Raw genomic sequence first — 14,679 nt, 5'->3', positions numbered from 1 at the left:
TTCATGTTGCCTACCAATGTCTCATCCTCGTTCTGCCCTCAAGTGTCAGCGTCTTACGTTTTACACAGTGCCATCTCTGCGCACGCTCATCCAGTGCACGCTGTGCAGTTTTTCCATACGGTCCCCCTTGTACTTGCTTCTTATGTTGCTCACCACTGAAACTTTGTTTCACGTCCCACTGGCGGCAGCTTCTTTCACTGCCCTCCCCAGTAGCCGTTCTTGTAGGGGCCGGCAGCCTCATCATTGTTCAATGACTGCCAATCAGGGCCAGTTTTGCACGCTGCCAGTTAGTGTCAGTTTCTCACACTGCCTAGTGTTTTTCACATTATAAATGTGTGTCACCACCTAACAATGCCCATTGGTTCAAGCTTTGCACAATGTCCACTAGCCCCTGTTTCTCGCACTGCTCAGTAGTGCCAGCTTTTCACACTGACCACTAATTCAAACATCGCATACTGCCCCCACCCAGTGCCAGCTTTTCACATAGTGTTCCAGTAGCAACTTCTGACACTGCCCCCAGGGTCACCTGCTCACGGTATTTTCGCAATCAGCTTCTTAAATGTTAAACCAGTTTTGCCTTCTTACATTGCCCCCAATATCACATTGTCGCACTACTCCCCAGTGCCAGCTCCTCATACATCTCACCAGTGCCACATTCTGGCATAGGCACGCGTCAGATCACCCCAGGGCAAGTCTCTTGTCGTGTTGTAAGCTTGTGCCTGCTGCTGAGCTCCTGGAGTTCTTATGCTTGAGTTTCACTCGAGCGGCGGCTTCCGGTGAGGTCACCAGAAGACAGAGCATCGGAACAAGAGGGGTTTCTGCCGGTTCTCCTCGATGCTGTGCGTGAGTCGAAGCAATTAAAGTAGTGGTCCTCTCTACCACTGGTTCTGAGTCGTTCCTTCGCAACATCTCTCAGATCGCTCCTCGGTGCCAGCTTCTTCCCCTGCCCACAAAGGTCAGCTTTTCACTTCGCTTCCGGTAGTACTGGCTCCTGGCTAACATTGCCGAATGCATGGCGATTGTCTTCTCGCACGGCCCCAATGCCAGCCACTCACACTACCTCTAAGCGTCAGCTGATCACCAGTGTCATCATTTCATTTTGCATCCAGTACTAGCGCCTCACAGACGTCCGCGGGGCACACTTCCCTCACCGCCCACTGTTGTGTTTGGTAAGACTTAGCAATATGCGTGGATGAGTAAAGATTAATATCTAATGACATTCCAATGCATGTCATGGCATTCTTTTTGGTTGCCCTGGGGACGTGGGATTCCAGGTGTGGTCAGATGGACGCAGCCTGCCTGGGGTCGGATGTGTACTACTTAACTCAGAATAAAACGTCATTCTCTTTTTCTCTTTTGCTCTTCTTCTTTCTCTCTCTCTATCTCCTTATTCTTTTCTTTCCTTTTCTCTTCTTCCTTCTCTCTTCGTTTTTCTTTTTTCTTGTGTTTTTTTTCATTTATTCTTTCTTTGATCAATTATTCTTACTTAAATGGAATACAAATGAAGTGACATGATTAGGTTCTATCTGTCTGTTTTTATTAGGGTTTATCCATTATATATATTATTCCTCATATTTATTCTTTTTAATAATTATTTATTGTTCAAGATGGTTTTATTTTTCTGTATTACATGTTGTAGTACCTTAAATATTTATACTCTCTCTCTCTTAAATTAATAAAAAAAATTGGACATAAAAAAACGTGTTAAAAATTAAAAACCTTTGTATGGTCTTAAAACCCGCCAGATACACGTTTTTCAGGGTGGATGTCCTCCAGACTCTTGAACCCGGGCAAATATCATCGTTTTCTCAAAAAAAAAATAAAGATCCTACAGAATTGGGCGCTTATCACCCAATTACTTTAATTAATAATGATTCCAAAATATACTCTAAAATGCTAGCCAGTAGACTCACACCAATTATCCATAAAATTATATCTGCTAGGCAACATGGATTCGTCCCAGGTAGATCTACAACAGACCACATCCAGAGAGTGATCACGCTCTTTGACATGGCAGAGGTAGCAGGAGACCCTATGGCCTTGATATTACTAGATGCGGAAAAAGCATTTGACAGGGTCTCCTGGCAATATCTCTGGAGTGTCATGTCAAGGAGCGGGATCGGGGATCACTTCATTAAAGCTGTACAGATGTTATATGTCACACCCGAAGCAGCGGTTATGTTTAATGGGGACCTATCGGAAACCATCAAAGTGGCAAGAGGCACAAGGCAGGGGTGTCCTTGCTCTCCTCTACTGTTTGCCCTTTATATAGATCCTTTTATTACTAGGTTAGAGACAAACAAATCCATACCACCTATAAAAACTATTAATGGCGAAACCAAAACTTTGGATTTTGCTGACGATATTGCAATTGTAACAGCTGATCCAATGTCGTCAGTCAAAGCGATGGAGGAGGAAGCAACAAGGTTTGGGGAGATATCAGGGTATAAATTGAACCAAACTAAAACCCAGATCATAATCAACAATAAGACTAACTATTCAGACGAAAGGGTCGTAGACAAGGCGGTATATCTCGGCGTGAACATCACAGCAGATTTAGATAACTTGGTGAACCTAAATCTGAGCCCCCTTCTAAAACAGACTGAAAAAAGTCTAGCTCATCTACACAATTTGCACCTTACTATTATTGGTAGATGCAATCTTATCAAAATGCTATTTTTTCCTAAATTTTTGTATTTTTTTCGCACGATTTGTTTAAACTTTGATCCACAGATTTTTAAAACTATAGACAACATTTTTGCACGTTTTATTTGGGGATTTGCAAGAACACGTAGAGCCCAAAGGTTTGTTACCTTACCTAGGGAAAGAGGTGGCCTTGCATTACCAAACTTCAAACTATACTGGTGGGCCACTATCCTTAAATACCGTAGAGTGCTCTTAACCCCCAGGCAGGAATTTAACTTACAGAGTCTAGTTCCAACGCCACAGGAACTGATCCTCGGTGAGGAGGCAAGCAATCATTTGTGGAGGTTAACATATGATTGTCACTTCAAAAAAGTACGCTTTAAATCACTCAAAGGCATTTATATCGCTTGGAATCAAGTACGAAAACTTCTGGGGATCGGCAGATTCTCCCACTACACTACGCTATGTGGGAATAATAATCTCCCGGAGATATTCAAAGATTCCTGTATGAGGCGCTGGGTTAGAGCAGGAATAGTACAAGTTGGGTCACTGTACGATTCAGTGGGCTTTCGATCATTCGAATCCCTTAAAATTAAATTTGGACAGAAATCCCGCGATTTTTACAAATATTTACAAATCAGAGATTATATTTCTAAAAAAGGGGGGGGGGGAGACATTTCGGAAAATTTTGGCAATTGAAACGGCCCAAACGGATAGGGCTAGAATAGGTGAAATCTATAAAAACCTAGCTACTGGCCTTCCTGATGACCTAGAGAAACATTTCCGTAACTGGGAAAATAAACTAGGTATGTCTGAGACCACAATACATAAAATGTCATTCTCTTTACTAATGTCTACTAAACTTCAAGCCCAATTCTACAAGACATTTTTCCAACTATACTATACCCCCAAAAAGATTTCTAAATGGAGCATAGGTAAAGGTACATTATGTCCTCGATGCGCAATGCCCAAGGTAGATCGGATTCATATGTTGGCCACATGTGAAACCCTGAAAACCATTAGACGAGAAATCTCATTGTTTCTATCAGAGATATTTGGAACTAGAATTGTGATCACGACAGCGGAAATAATACTTGGGATTGATAGTGACCCTAGACCAGCTACCATTCAGGGACTTCTGTTTATCTCAATGGCCATTCTAAGAATTTGCTTGACATCAACTTGGTTAGACCCATATCCACTTTCATTTCATCAATGGCGGGCATGACTACTAGCTGCATATAACGTGGAAATAGCCATATTCAGCAGGAAGGGAATAAAAAGGAAAAAGAAAGGGCTTGAAATATGGCATCCGCTTACACAATGGATGGGGAGATCGATGTTGTGATATTGTTTAAACACGATAAACTTGTGTCTTTTTCCCTCCTCTTCCACTTTTCCACTCTGGATCCTTCATCGTCCTGCTCCATGTTTTCGCTCTCTGTTGTTCTGTATGAAGCATTTCCAGTTGAACTTACTTTGTTTCTAAACTAACAAATTTCAACTTTGATTTTGATTCAACAAGATGATGTATGTACGTGTTTAATAATTTAAAACAGTCTGTATGGGGGAGTTCAAGGGGGGGGGGTGGTGGCTTAATTGATAAAACTGTACAATAAAGACTATAAAAAAAAAAAACGCCAGTGAGATCGTTTCTCGCGCCCTCAGTATCTGCTTCTCACAGGGCACCTTAGTGCAAGGACCTTAACCCTCCCCCAGCAATCTCTCCAACAGCAGCGCATTCTGACCGAGCCCCCAGTGCCAGCTTCTCATAAAAATATCTCATGCCAGTTACTTACACTTCCCCCTCAGTACCAGGTGCTCACATTGCTACACAGAGGCAGTTTTTACACACTCTTCACTGCAGCATCTCACACTGCCCTTCAGTGCCAGAAGCCTATGATGCTCCTCTGTGCCAGTATCACGCGCTGCCCCTTAGTGCCTGTATCACACACTGCCCGTTGGTGCCAACTGCGCAAACTAACCCTCACTACCAGTTTCTTACACTGCTCCTCAGTAAAAACATCTCACACTGCCCCTCAGTGCCAAAATCCCACTCTGCACCCAATGTGAGCATCTGATAATTCCACTCAGCTTCTGACGCTGCCCACCTGTACCATCTTCTCAAACTGCCCTTCAGTGCCAACTTCTCATACCCCTCCGTGGACCAGCCTCTCACTTCGTGTCAAGTGCTAATGTTTCATGTTGTCTCCAGTGGCGTCTTTACAAACTGCCCATCATTGTTGTTGTGACATTAAAACATGATGTATACATTGCAGCATTCCTGACACACCACCTATATATCGTGCAAGCGATTCCCCTGTTCTGGACTACTGGTGAGCGGTAAACTTGCCCACTCCACGCTCCGCTTGGAAAAACTCCACCAACCGCTGCGTACCAGAGATTTTCTTGCGCCCAGCTCACCAACAGTAAATTCATGAGTAAAAAAATGAAGCGCTAGACCACCTCCCAGTGAGATTTCTCAACGTAGGCGATCGTGGCAGGTTGCTACCACTCACGTTGAGAAAGCTGCCCTTCGCGGTGTGAAAGCTGCAGAGTGGTGGTTGCATGTACGGAGGGTGGTGGGCGGGTGGCCTAAAATAAGTGTAAATAAAAGGGTAAAAAAATAATTTCACTTATCTTCCTGGCGTGATGTCCTCCTCGCTCGGATCTTCTCCAGGCAGGTAAGCTCCAACGGGGGACCCAGGGAACTGCAGTAACCAATCCTGGCGCTTCTCTCATGCAGTATGAAAGAAGTGCCAGGATTGGAGGGAGCGGCCTTCTTCGACGCTCCCGAGAATACTGAAGCCCTAGGTTGGAGAGGTTTAAAATGTGCATGCCCGGCTAACCGTCATAAGACGGCTGGCCAAAGAGACACTTTAAAATTAAAGTGCCCTGCCCGTCACTGCTTTCAGCTGCTGCCAGACTGGCAGCAGCAGAAAGCCCCGCCCCGTCACGACACTCAGCTTGGGACGGGGTTTTGAAAAATAAAATGGTAACAAATTAACTTTATTACTATTTTATTTTTCCATTTCTGGGGGCAATTTAGTTAGTGGGGCGACACTCCTCCGCCTTAACAGAGGAGCCATGCCTGAAGCTGCTGTCGAGTAGAAAGTCTACTCGGGCAGCAGAAAGAAGCAGCGACCTCTGGCGTGCAGCGTGGTGCGTGCCGCGTGGTGCCTTTTGTGCTGATTTTACAGCACGGGACGAGCTCCCAGGGCTAAAATCAGGGCAAGCAGCGCAACGTATGCAACTCTGCTGCTCGCAGAGCTCTGTGGAATCTCACTGAGTGTTTAGGTAATTCTACGGAACTCCACGGAGTGAAACTCTGCAAGTTTTGCCCAGGCCTATTCTAACCCTACCCCAGTCCCTCTTGCGCTTGGTACTGGTTATACCCGCCTCTCTGTGCAGTGGATTTCAGTGGCCGCACAGTAACTGCATGTGTTCTTTTCCAACCTACAGCTGGAGAGCTCAGTCCAGCAAAGGACTCCTTCTGATTGGCTATACAAGGACATGAATTCCGACCCGTGGCACTCAGTCTCAATCCTGAACGTTGGTACACTTCTGCGGCAGAAAATCGCAGAGCAGGCGAGGAAGGTGACGGACGTGGAAAGTCAGGTATGATGGTAGGGGCTGGGGAGGAGGGAGAAAAGACAGGTAAACTGATAGTCCAAAGATTGTAAGTCTAGTATAGAACCAGGGTCGGAATTCAACAAAAACAGACTTGGGCACCAAAATAAAAGTGGCCCCCATTAGTGAATTAGATAGCTAAAAAAGTGACCCATATTTGTGAATTTTAGCTGTTTTGCACTTGCACTGACTGACATCTTGTATATGGGTTTTGGAAGGTATGGAAGAGTGCATGGATTGAGCTTTTTTCAGACAATGTTTTTTTCAATAACAAGGAAATGAACAGTAAAAAAGGTCCAACGGACCATAAAACAGGCCCACAAGCAACTAAAAAAAATGCTAACGTGCTGACCTGTCGGACAAGCCCTTTGGGCACTGCCAGATTGCCCTACAGACTATTCCAGCCCTGTATGGCACTCACTAGTGAAGGCTATTGGCTGGAGACCTTCCCCTGGCATTAAAGTGCTGGTGGCACAAGGGTCTTCCTGGTGCAAGGGTCTGATGACCGTGTCTCATTTCCTCCCCAATAGGTTTTGAATCAAACATCGCGGATCAAGGCCCAACTTCTGGAAACGTCGCTCTCCACAAATAAGCTGGAGGAGAAGCTCCTGTCTCAGGTGAAGGAGGTCCACAAGCTGCACACCTGGAACAGGTAAGACAGGGCTGGGGGAAGCCGCAACATGAAACTGGAGGATGGCACAGAGGTGAGGAAAACTCCTCCCGTTTACACAATGATTGCTCCCTCCTCCTTGAAGGAAGACAAGAAGAGTGCCTTCACTTAACATGTGCTCAAGAAAAGCTCAGTACTTGTACACATTTCATTTAAGCAAAAAGATCTCCCTCCCCCTGCACCCACACTGAGAGTTCCCTTAACCTGAGATAAGTAGAGCTCTGTCTCCCTGCCCTTAATGGTGTGCTTCAACATGCACTTACACATGACAGATCTTAGCTCCCTGGTCCAGGCAGGATGCTCTCCCTGCCTCCTCCACTCAAGCAGAACTAGCTCTACTTACTGCTTCTCAATGTTTGCTCTCTATGGGCCCGATGTAGGTAAATGGCATTTACCGATTCGTAAATACCGAATTTTACAAATCGGTAAATGCTATGTAGGTATTTTTAACGATTTGTTTACCGAATCTGTAACATTCGGTAATTACTGAATTGGTATTTACCGATTATTTAATTGCCATTGATTCCTACGGGCCTTGAGGCCCATAGGAACCAATGTCAATTACCGAATCGGTAAATACCGATTCGGTAAAATTACCGAATTTACAAGGGGTACATGGTGTCACTTTGACACACTGTTGCACCCCTGATTCAGGCTTGTGTGCCATGTGACACACATACATGCCCTCAGGGCATGTATGTGTGCCACATGGCACAGGTGTACATGCACAGATGTGCATGTACAAAAGAATTCGTTATTTACCATGCAATAGTATTACTTGGTAAATAACAAATTCTTAGGGGCCTGTGTCACTGTTTCCAGTGCCACCTACATATAGATTTACCGATTCGGTAAATTTACAGAATCGGTAAATTTACCGATTCTGTAAAATATAGGCCCCCACATGTTAAGTGCTACTATTTCCCCAGTGGTTTACACTTACAATCCAAGATAGACACACCTACACTGTAAATGTTCTACAAATTTATCAAAAATATATTATTCTGCAGTCTGACTATAATAATTGAGTCAGGGACCTGCAATGCAACAGTTATTGTAGGTCTGTGAAACCAGATACCTTAAATTAAACTAGTCCTCTACCATTTTGCTGTTGCTGTAGAGTGCTTAGTTCAAATGCCTGAAATCCCTGCTGCACAGTTCAACAATATGAGACAGTGATCTTGGTTAGTAAGAGTGTTTGTCTCTGCTTAAAGCATTTCTAGGGAATGGGTCCTCCCACTCCTCTGCCTCGCACAAATCTGTACTCTCCTAAGGATCACCTCCAAAATGTACAACTACCAAAAGCAACACACTTAAAATAATACACGTGCAAAAAGAAATATATGTATGAGTAAGTAAATCAAGTTACTTTCCACATGATTTTTTAAGTTGCAAACCATAAAAAAATGATAGAGCAGAGAGAGGTGTTTGGAGTGAAAGGAGTCTTGAGGTGCAGTGTTTGCCCACCCCCAAACTGGATTAACAATTATTTTGTTGCTTGTAGTGTTGAGGAATGGCATGCTGTGCACTCTTCTGCCATCTAGTGTTGAGTATGGAATATTGCAATGTGGTTTTCTTTAAAGTCTTGTTTCTGGCCTGCTTTCAGTGAATACCCAGGACTGAGGGGAGGACTCCCCATCACAGAGACAACCACACTGCCACACACCACCAAACTGTCCCTTGGGCATGGACATTAGTAACATTTGGTCCTAGTGGACGTGACAAAAGATTAAAGGATGCTTGAGGTTATTGAAGGATGTTTGGGGATGAACCATTTTTTGGACACAGCAGGGTGAGCTCACAGTGACGCATACTGATGTAGCAGCAAAAATAGCACTGTTCTAGGTTTCCTTGAGTACCCCTGATATTCTTCCTGATTCCAACATAAGCCCAAAATTTGCACCAAATATAGGAGAAATCCTACAGAACAGGTTTCTAACTTTTTGTCTACCTGAAGATCAACCTAGCCAAGACAGGATTTCTGTTATTTGCCAAGAACAACAAACAAGAAACAGTACAAACCTAGCTCAATTACATAAACCTTGATTACGTCGAACCCCAACTTTTATTGAATGCCAAGACACTTGGATTCACCCTGGGCACTAGCATCTCCCTCAAGGGACATATTACCATAAAACACAAAGACAGCTTGGTACCAGCTCTCTCTTCTATTGTTTCTTCAAGAAAGTGACTTCAGAACTGCGGTTCATACCCTCTTTACTCTCACATCTGGATCTTGATAACATCCTGTTTCATGGCCTCCCAGACTCCACACTGGCACACCTCAATGGCATCCTATAAGTCACAGCACCGCTCATCCAGGGCCTGATGAAATATGATCACATCACCCCACCGTGATGGAACTCCATTTTCTCCCCCTCGCTGGCTCATCTTCGAAACCCGATCCATCATTTACAAAGCATCAGAACCAGAACCCCACTTGTCTCGCAGACAAGCTCACCATCTCTGGTGGTTATCTGCACACCCGCAGCCAGGACGCCATCGGACTGCAGACTAAGAAGTGCGAAAAAGAAAAAACAAGGTATTTTCCATCCCTGCGTCCAGGACCTGGAAAAACACTCCTACATCCATTTGGACCACCCGAACGCTGCTCCAATGTAGGAAGGAGTGGAAGAACCACCTCTTTAAAGACCATTACTTCGCACTGTATTAACTGTCCATATCCCAGCTACCACTCCTAACACTTTTTAAATGTTTTCTTATGTTTGACATTGTAAAGTGCTCTCGCTGCCTTTTTAGATAGGATTGTGCAGTAGAAATATTATATGCATACATACATACATACATACATATATACATACATACATACATGCTTTCAAAGCAAGTGAATTGAAACCCACATGGCTACTTTCAGAAAAATAAACACCGGTGGGTAAGGTCTGTTTCTTCCAACTCCATTCACTGGGCGAGTCTAATGGTACGGACTGGTGGGGGACGGTGTAATCCAGGTATTACATTCACATTGAGTTTTACCTTTTTTTCCTCTCCCTCTGTGGTGCAGTGCTTTAGAGACCCGAGTACGCGACTTGGAGCAGAAGCACCGAGCAGAGATGGAGGGAATGCAAAAAGACAGCAAAGAGCTGCAGCACTTCGTGGTCCATCAAAACAGCACGGTGGACGGCTTGGAGCGGACCTTGCAAGCAGTGAGCAGCCACGCAGTGCAGCTCCAGAGACAGCACGTCCAGCTGGTAGACTCGCTGCAGGGCTTGCTGCAGCAGCTCTCGCAGGGGAAAGGTGAGTGACTGATGCAGGCCTAGCCATCACCAGTGAAAATCCCAGCAGTGCTGCTTTGTATATGTGTGATCTTTTCTTTACCCAGCAGTGCTAAGAATGTTTGCAAAGTCAGCTCTTTCTGCAGTGCTGTAGAGTAATAACATTGTAATCTCCCCATCATTTCTATAGGAAGCACTATGAACTCCCTCAACAGAGCTATGGGATTCTACCTACGTGACCTCATCCTCATTCATTGCTACAGGAGCCCCATACTGATATAGGGTTCTAGCATGCTGACCTTACCCAGCAATGCTATAGGATTCTAACACTTAACCCTTTCGATGCTCATGACGATGTCAGCTCGTCATGAGGCACAGTTGAGCTGTGCTTATGACGAGCTAAGCTCGTCATGAAACTATAGTATTCAAGCAATTTCAGCACAGGAAGGGAAAAGTCACAGCAGCCAAGGTGTTAAAGCTTACTGTGGCACTGCCACAGGATTCGAGCACTGGTAGTTTCCCCCTGCAGTGCTGCAGGATTCAAAAAGTGTGAGCTTCCACCAAAAGCGCTATATGCTTTTTGCATTGTGAGCTCCATTAATGCAATAGGATTCAAGCAGTTTGTGTTTCGGGATAGCTGTGTTGGGTGCTTATTTATGAAAAAATGCGAAAATGTGCCAGTCTTGTTCATGTAGAACGGTCAGCTAATTTTATTGGCATTCAGATCGGGTAATGGTCTTTGCATATGAGTATGGCAATAATATAAGTGGAGAGGAAAGAAAAAGAGCAAAAATAAATAAATGAATCGGGAAAAGATTTGGAATACACAGGTTTTAAATTATATACAGGGGTGAGTTTAACACAAGTAATTTTCACAAAATTAAAAAAAAAAAGCAAAATTATACATAACTACGCAAGCGTTTCTCACATTGAAAATTTACCAACAGGTCCGTTGAGGTAAAAATTCTACTGAAAACTGTAGTTTCTAGTTGATTTTCGGTTGCTTGCTTTCAAAACACTTCTGTTCACTTTCGGATGTGCAGTTTGGTATTTATTATCTGAATTGTCTGCATAGTACAAAAATCTATCTGAAATGTTTGTTGACCATCCACATTAAATGAACTGCCTCTCGCATTCAAAACACTACAGTTCGCATTCAAATTTGTAGTTTTGCATTCAAAATTTACTCAAATGGTCTAATCGGGTAAAAAATCTACCTGAAATTCCTCTCAAGTTCAAAAACGACCCGACGATACATCTTGTGTTAACATTTCTCCCCGAAATTTGACAATGCGGTCTAATGGCATTATCACAGTAATTTTTGCGTGAATTTTGTTACACAAATTTACCAAAATTATGCCAATCACTCTAGTGTAGTTAACATTTCGCCCAGGCCTAGTTATAATAAGCACCTTGTTCATACAGATTAACAAAAGTTCTTCTCATGGTAGAAATCTGAATTTGAGGTTGCCCTGGTTCAAGAGGTTTACGCATTAGTGGTGATAGGCTAGACGATCACACATGTTGCTTCACTGTGTAGCAGAGAAACATTGGCAACTAACATCTTCCCAAAATGTTTCGCAGATTGCTCATCACACAGCCTAACGCAATGCCCTCGGTAGCCCTGCCCAATTCAAGGATATTTATCTTCATTGCAGATTTGAGGTCCACAGATGAAATGCAAGAGTGGTCCACCAGGTCCACCAAGTGGAGGTTATTACACCATACTGTACCTGGGTGTTTCCTGTTAGTAAATATGCATCTGGTGACTTAGTTCACCAAGCACCAGATTCTCTTTTGGGAGCCTGGAGGATTTTGTCCCCATGTACCTCTGTTCATCTTGCAGCCAGTGATTTAGGTACTTTCATCTTCTGCTACTAGTCTTCCTTTCAGTTACTGCTCAGAAGTGATGACAGGGATGAGTTCATGGATTTGGCCTTCTCATAGTATACATCTCCTGTGAAGGTGAGCTTTGTACTTTAGGTGGCCCCTCGGCTAGGCCAGGTGTGCTGCGCACCAGATGCAGTGGGTCTTGCGTTGCCTTTAGCAGGCTGAGAGATTAGTGCTTGCTGTGCAGACATTGCCGGAGCTTGCCTTGTCTGGTATTGTGTTGACCTTACAGTCAGCCGCACTGGTTCCAGTGCACACATCGACTGATGTTCCTCCTTGACATGAACAGTTTCTTGCCTAGAGCTACTGACTGCAGCTCACCTAGAGATGGTTGGGTGGAATCTTGAAGTTTGCATTAGCACTGAATAGGATCACACTTTGTCTTGAAGGCCCAAGATGCCCACTCACTGTAGGACCATGGGGAGAGCCTGGTCCACTTTATCATCTGCATGAATGTCTATGGAAGGAATCTCTTGGAATGTAGACTTTGGGAAGGCAATGATCTCTGCAGGCTCCAAAGTATGCCTTTGTGCCCCTGTGGCCTTACAAGATGAAGGGTCCAGTGGCTAGGCATTTTTTTCTTGTTGTCTGTTGATGAAAATAGAAAATTAAAGGTCTTCTTGTGAGGTGGGATAGCGGAAGACAACACATTTCATAAGAGGTACGGCTGTATTAATTGGGCTCGCCAAGACTGGGTCTAGCTTGCATCGCTCCTATCAACTTCTCTTAACCTCCAACCTTCTCCATCTGCTTTTACTCATATCCGGGATCAACTCAATCTTGCTGCTATGGTGGGTAGAAGTGATAGTAGAAGTGGCTTCCCTCAAAGCTGCAGAAGGGAAAGAAGGCAGTGGGGTCTTAGGCCATCTGCGGCACAGAGGAGAATGAGTGGCAATACTTTATCTTTAGATTTGTGCCCGGCTTCTCCAACAAGAACACCCCATCTGACCAAGGGCCCCAGGATCAGGGGAAATACAGTGTACAGTTTGGGCAGGGCTGGCATGCTTGAACAGTCTTGTGAGTGGAAGTCGCGTGGATGGAGTGTTCTCATGAACATTGATGAAATCTTTCTCCGCCTTTTAGTAGTGGGTCCCTCAGAGAGATAACTACAGGTGGGTGCAAGTTTCATAGCACCATCCACCAGATTGTTGTGTATGATATTTAACTTCTTCAGTAGTGCAGGCATCATAAAGCGACTAGAGACCCTGTTAGGTCGACTTGTGGCGCTTAATAAGAAACAATACCATAAAGAGGGGGTCTCAGAGTAGTGCCAGCAGTAACAATAACAGCAACAATAACTACTTCCATAAAGAGGAATTAAGAGAGCGAGAGAGAGAGAGAGAAAAACAGATCTATAAGCAAACTAAAATGTAAAGCATCTGATTGGTGTAGAGCCATTATAGTGCCTTCAGCAGGTGGCTTGAATGTTTCCATACATGTTTTCCAGAGTTCCCTACTTTGACAATGGCTGCCTACCTGCCTCACAGTTCTGCTGCAGTCTTTTTACCCCCCCACCCTCACACCCGCCGCAAAAAAGAAAATTAGGAAAACTTCCTTAGCATCTGCCAAGCTTGACAAGTTTGCAGTCGACAAGCCGGCCTTAAGTTGTCCACGGTGGGTGTGCGCAAGTCTCACCATCTCACGCCTGGTGCAACGTGCTGGTGCTCAGTGGCTCCAGATTCCATCATAGATGGTCAGGCATTTTGTGCGGTGCCTACACTTGTTGTCCTGGGGTATCTGAGGCCTGCCAACGACTTGTGCAGCCACAGACAAGTGCTGACCCACTGGGTACCATGACATTCTATATTCAGCAGTATCTTCAGTTATGGGACAGTCACACTTGCAGCATTCGCACTCCATTCAGGTTCACCAATGGCGTGCACACTTCTACTTGATGTATGCACACCACTGGCTGCTCTGGACCCCGCCCTTCCTACAAATGGAGTGGTCACACCAATTAGTGTTCATGCAGCTCTATCATTGGCTCTTGCAACACCCTATTATACATCAGTGATATCCTGAAAGGCTGACATGAAGTAGCTGAAAGACATGTAGCCGTATGTAACACCCTTTAATAAATCAACGCAACCCTTGTAGGTCAACGCACACCCCTCCCTCCACGAGCAGAGCTAGACTCACTGCTGCTTTTTAGGTCTGACACAGAGACAGTTTCCACTGTCTTGCCTTCCTCACATACTCAAAAACATTTATAAATAAAAATACATGCATACTTTTATGGGCTTTAAGTCATGCATCTTTATACTTTGGTCTGTTTAACTGCAATTTACGTTTTTACTTCAGCCGTAGCCTCGCTTGTACTGCGAGTGACCGCATTATGACTGACTACTTGTGCACATTCACCTTAAAAGAAGTGCACTTCAAATACTTTACCAATGTTTTCCATTTATATAATTTTTGTTTTTTTTAGGTCTCCCTTGTGTGTTTAAAGGATATCTATAGATTACACTAACTATATTTAATGGCTATTTTTGTAACTTATTTTGTTTATTTGGAGCATAAAGTAGTCGCGACTGAGGTGGGAGCATTTTTTTTCATTTTATATTGGTAACATATACTTGCAATAAAAATATTTTCTAAATGAACCATCAC

General features: G+C 44.1%; 1 protein-coding gene across 1 annotated transcript in view; it reads left to right on the top strand.

The window, feature by feature from the left end:
* Positions 1-14,679, top strand: part of ANGPT4 (angiopoietin 4) — an 84,803-nt gene that overhangs the window by 48,464 nt on the left and 21,660 nt on the right. The window contains exons 2-4 of the mRNA XM_086932729.1: positions 6,109-6,264; positions 6,807-6,928; positions 9,969-10,201. Of these exons, the coding sequence (XP_086788855.1) occupies positions 6,109-6,264; positions 6,807-6,928; positions 9,969-10,201 (511 nt within the window). The remainder of the gene's footprint in view (positions 1-6,108; positions 6,265-6,806; positions 6,929-9,968; positions 10,202-14,679) is intronic.

The sequence above is a fragment of the Lissotriton vulgaris genome, chromosome 7, assembly GCF_964263255.1.
Source record: "Lissotriton vulgaris chromosome 7, aLisVul1.2, whole genome shotgun sequence".
Lineage (NCBI taxonomy): Eukaryota > Metazoa > Chordata > Amphibia > Caudata > Salamandridae > Lissotriton > Lissotriton vulgaris.
The sequence above is the reverse complement of the archived record's forward strand: the minus strand, read 5'-3'. Positions and strand labels throughout refer to the sequence as shown.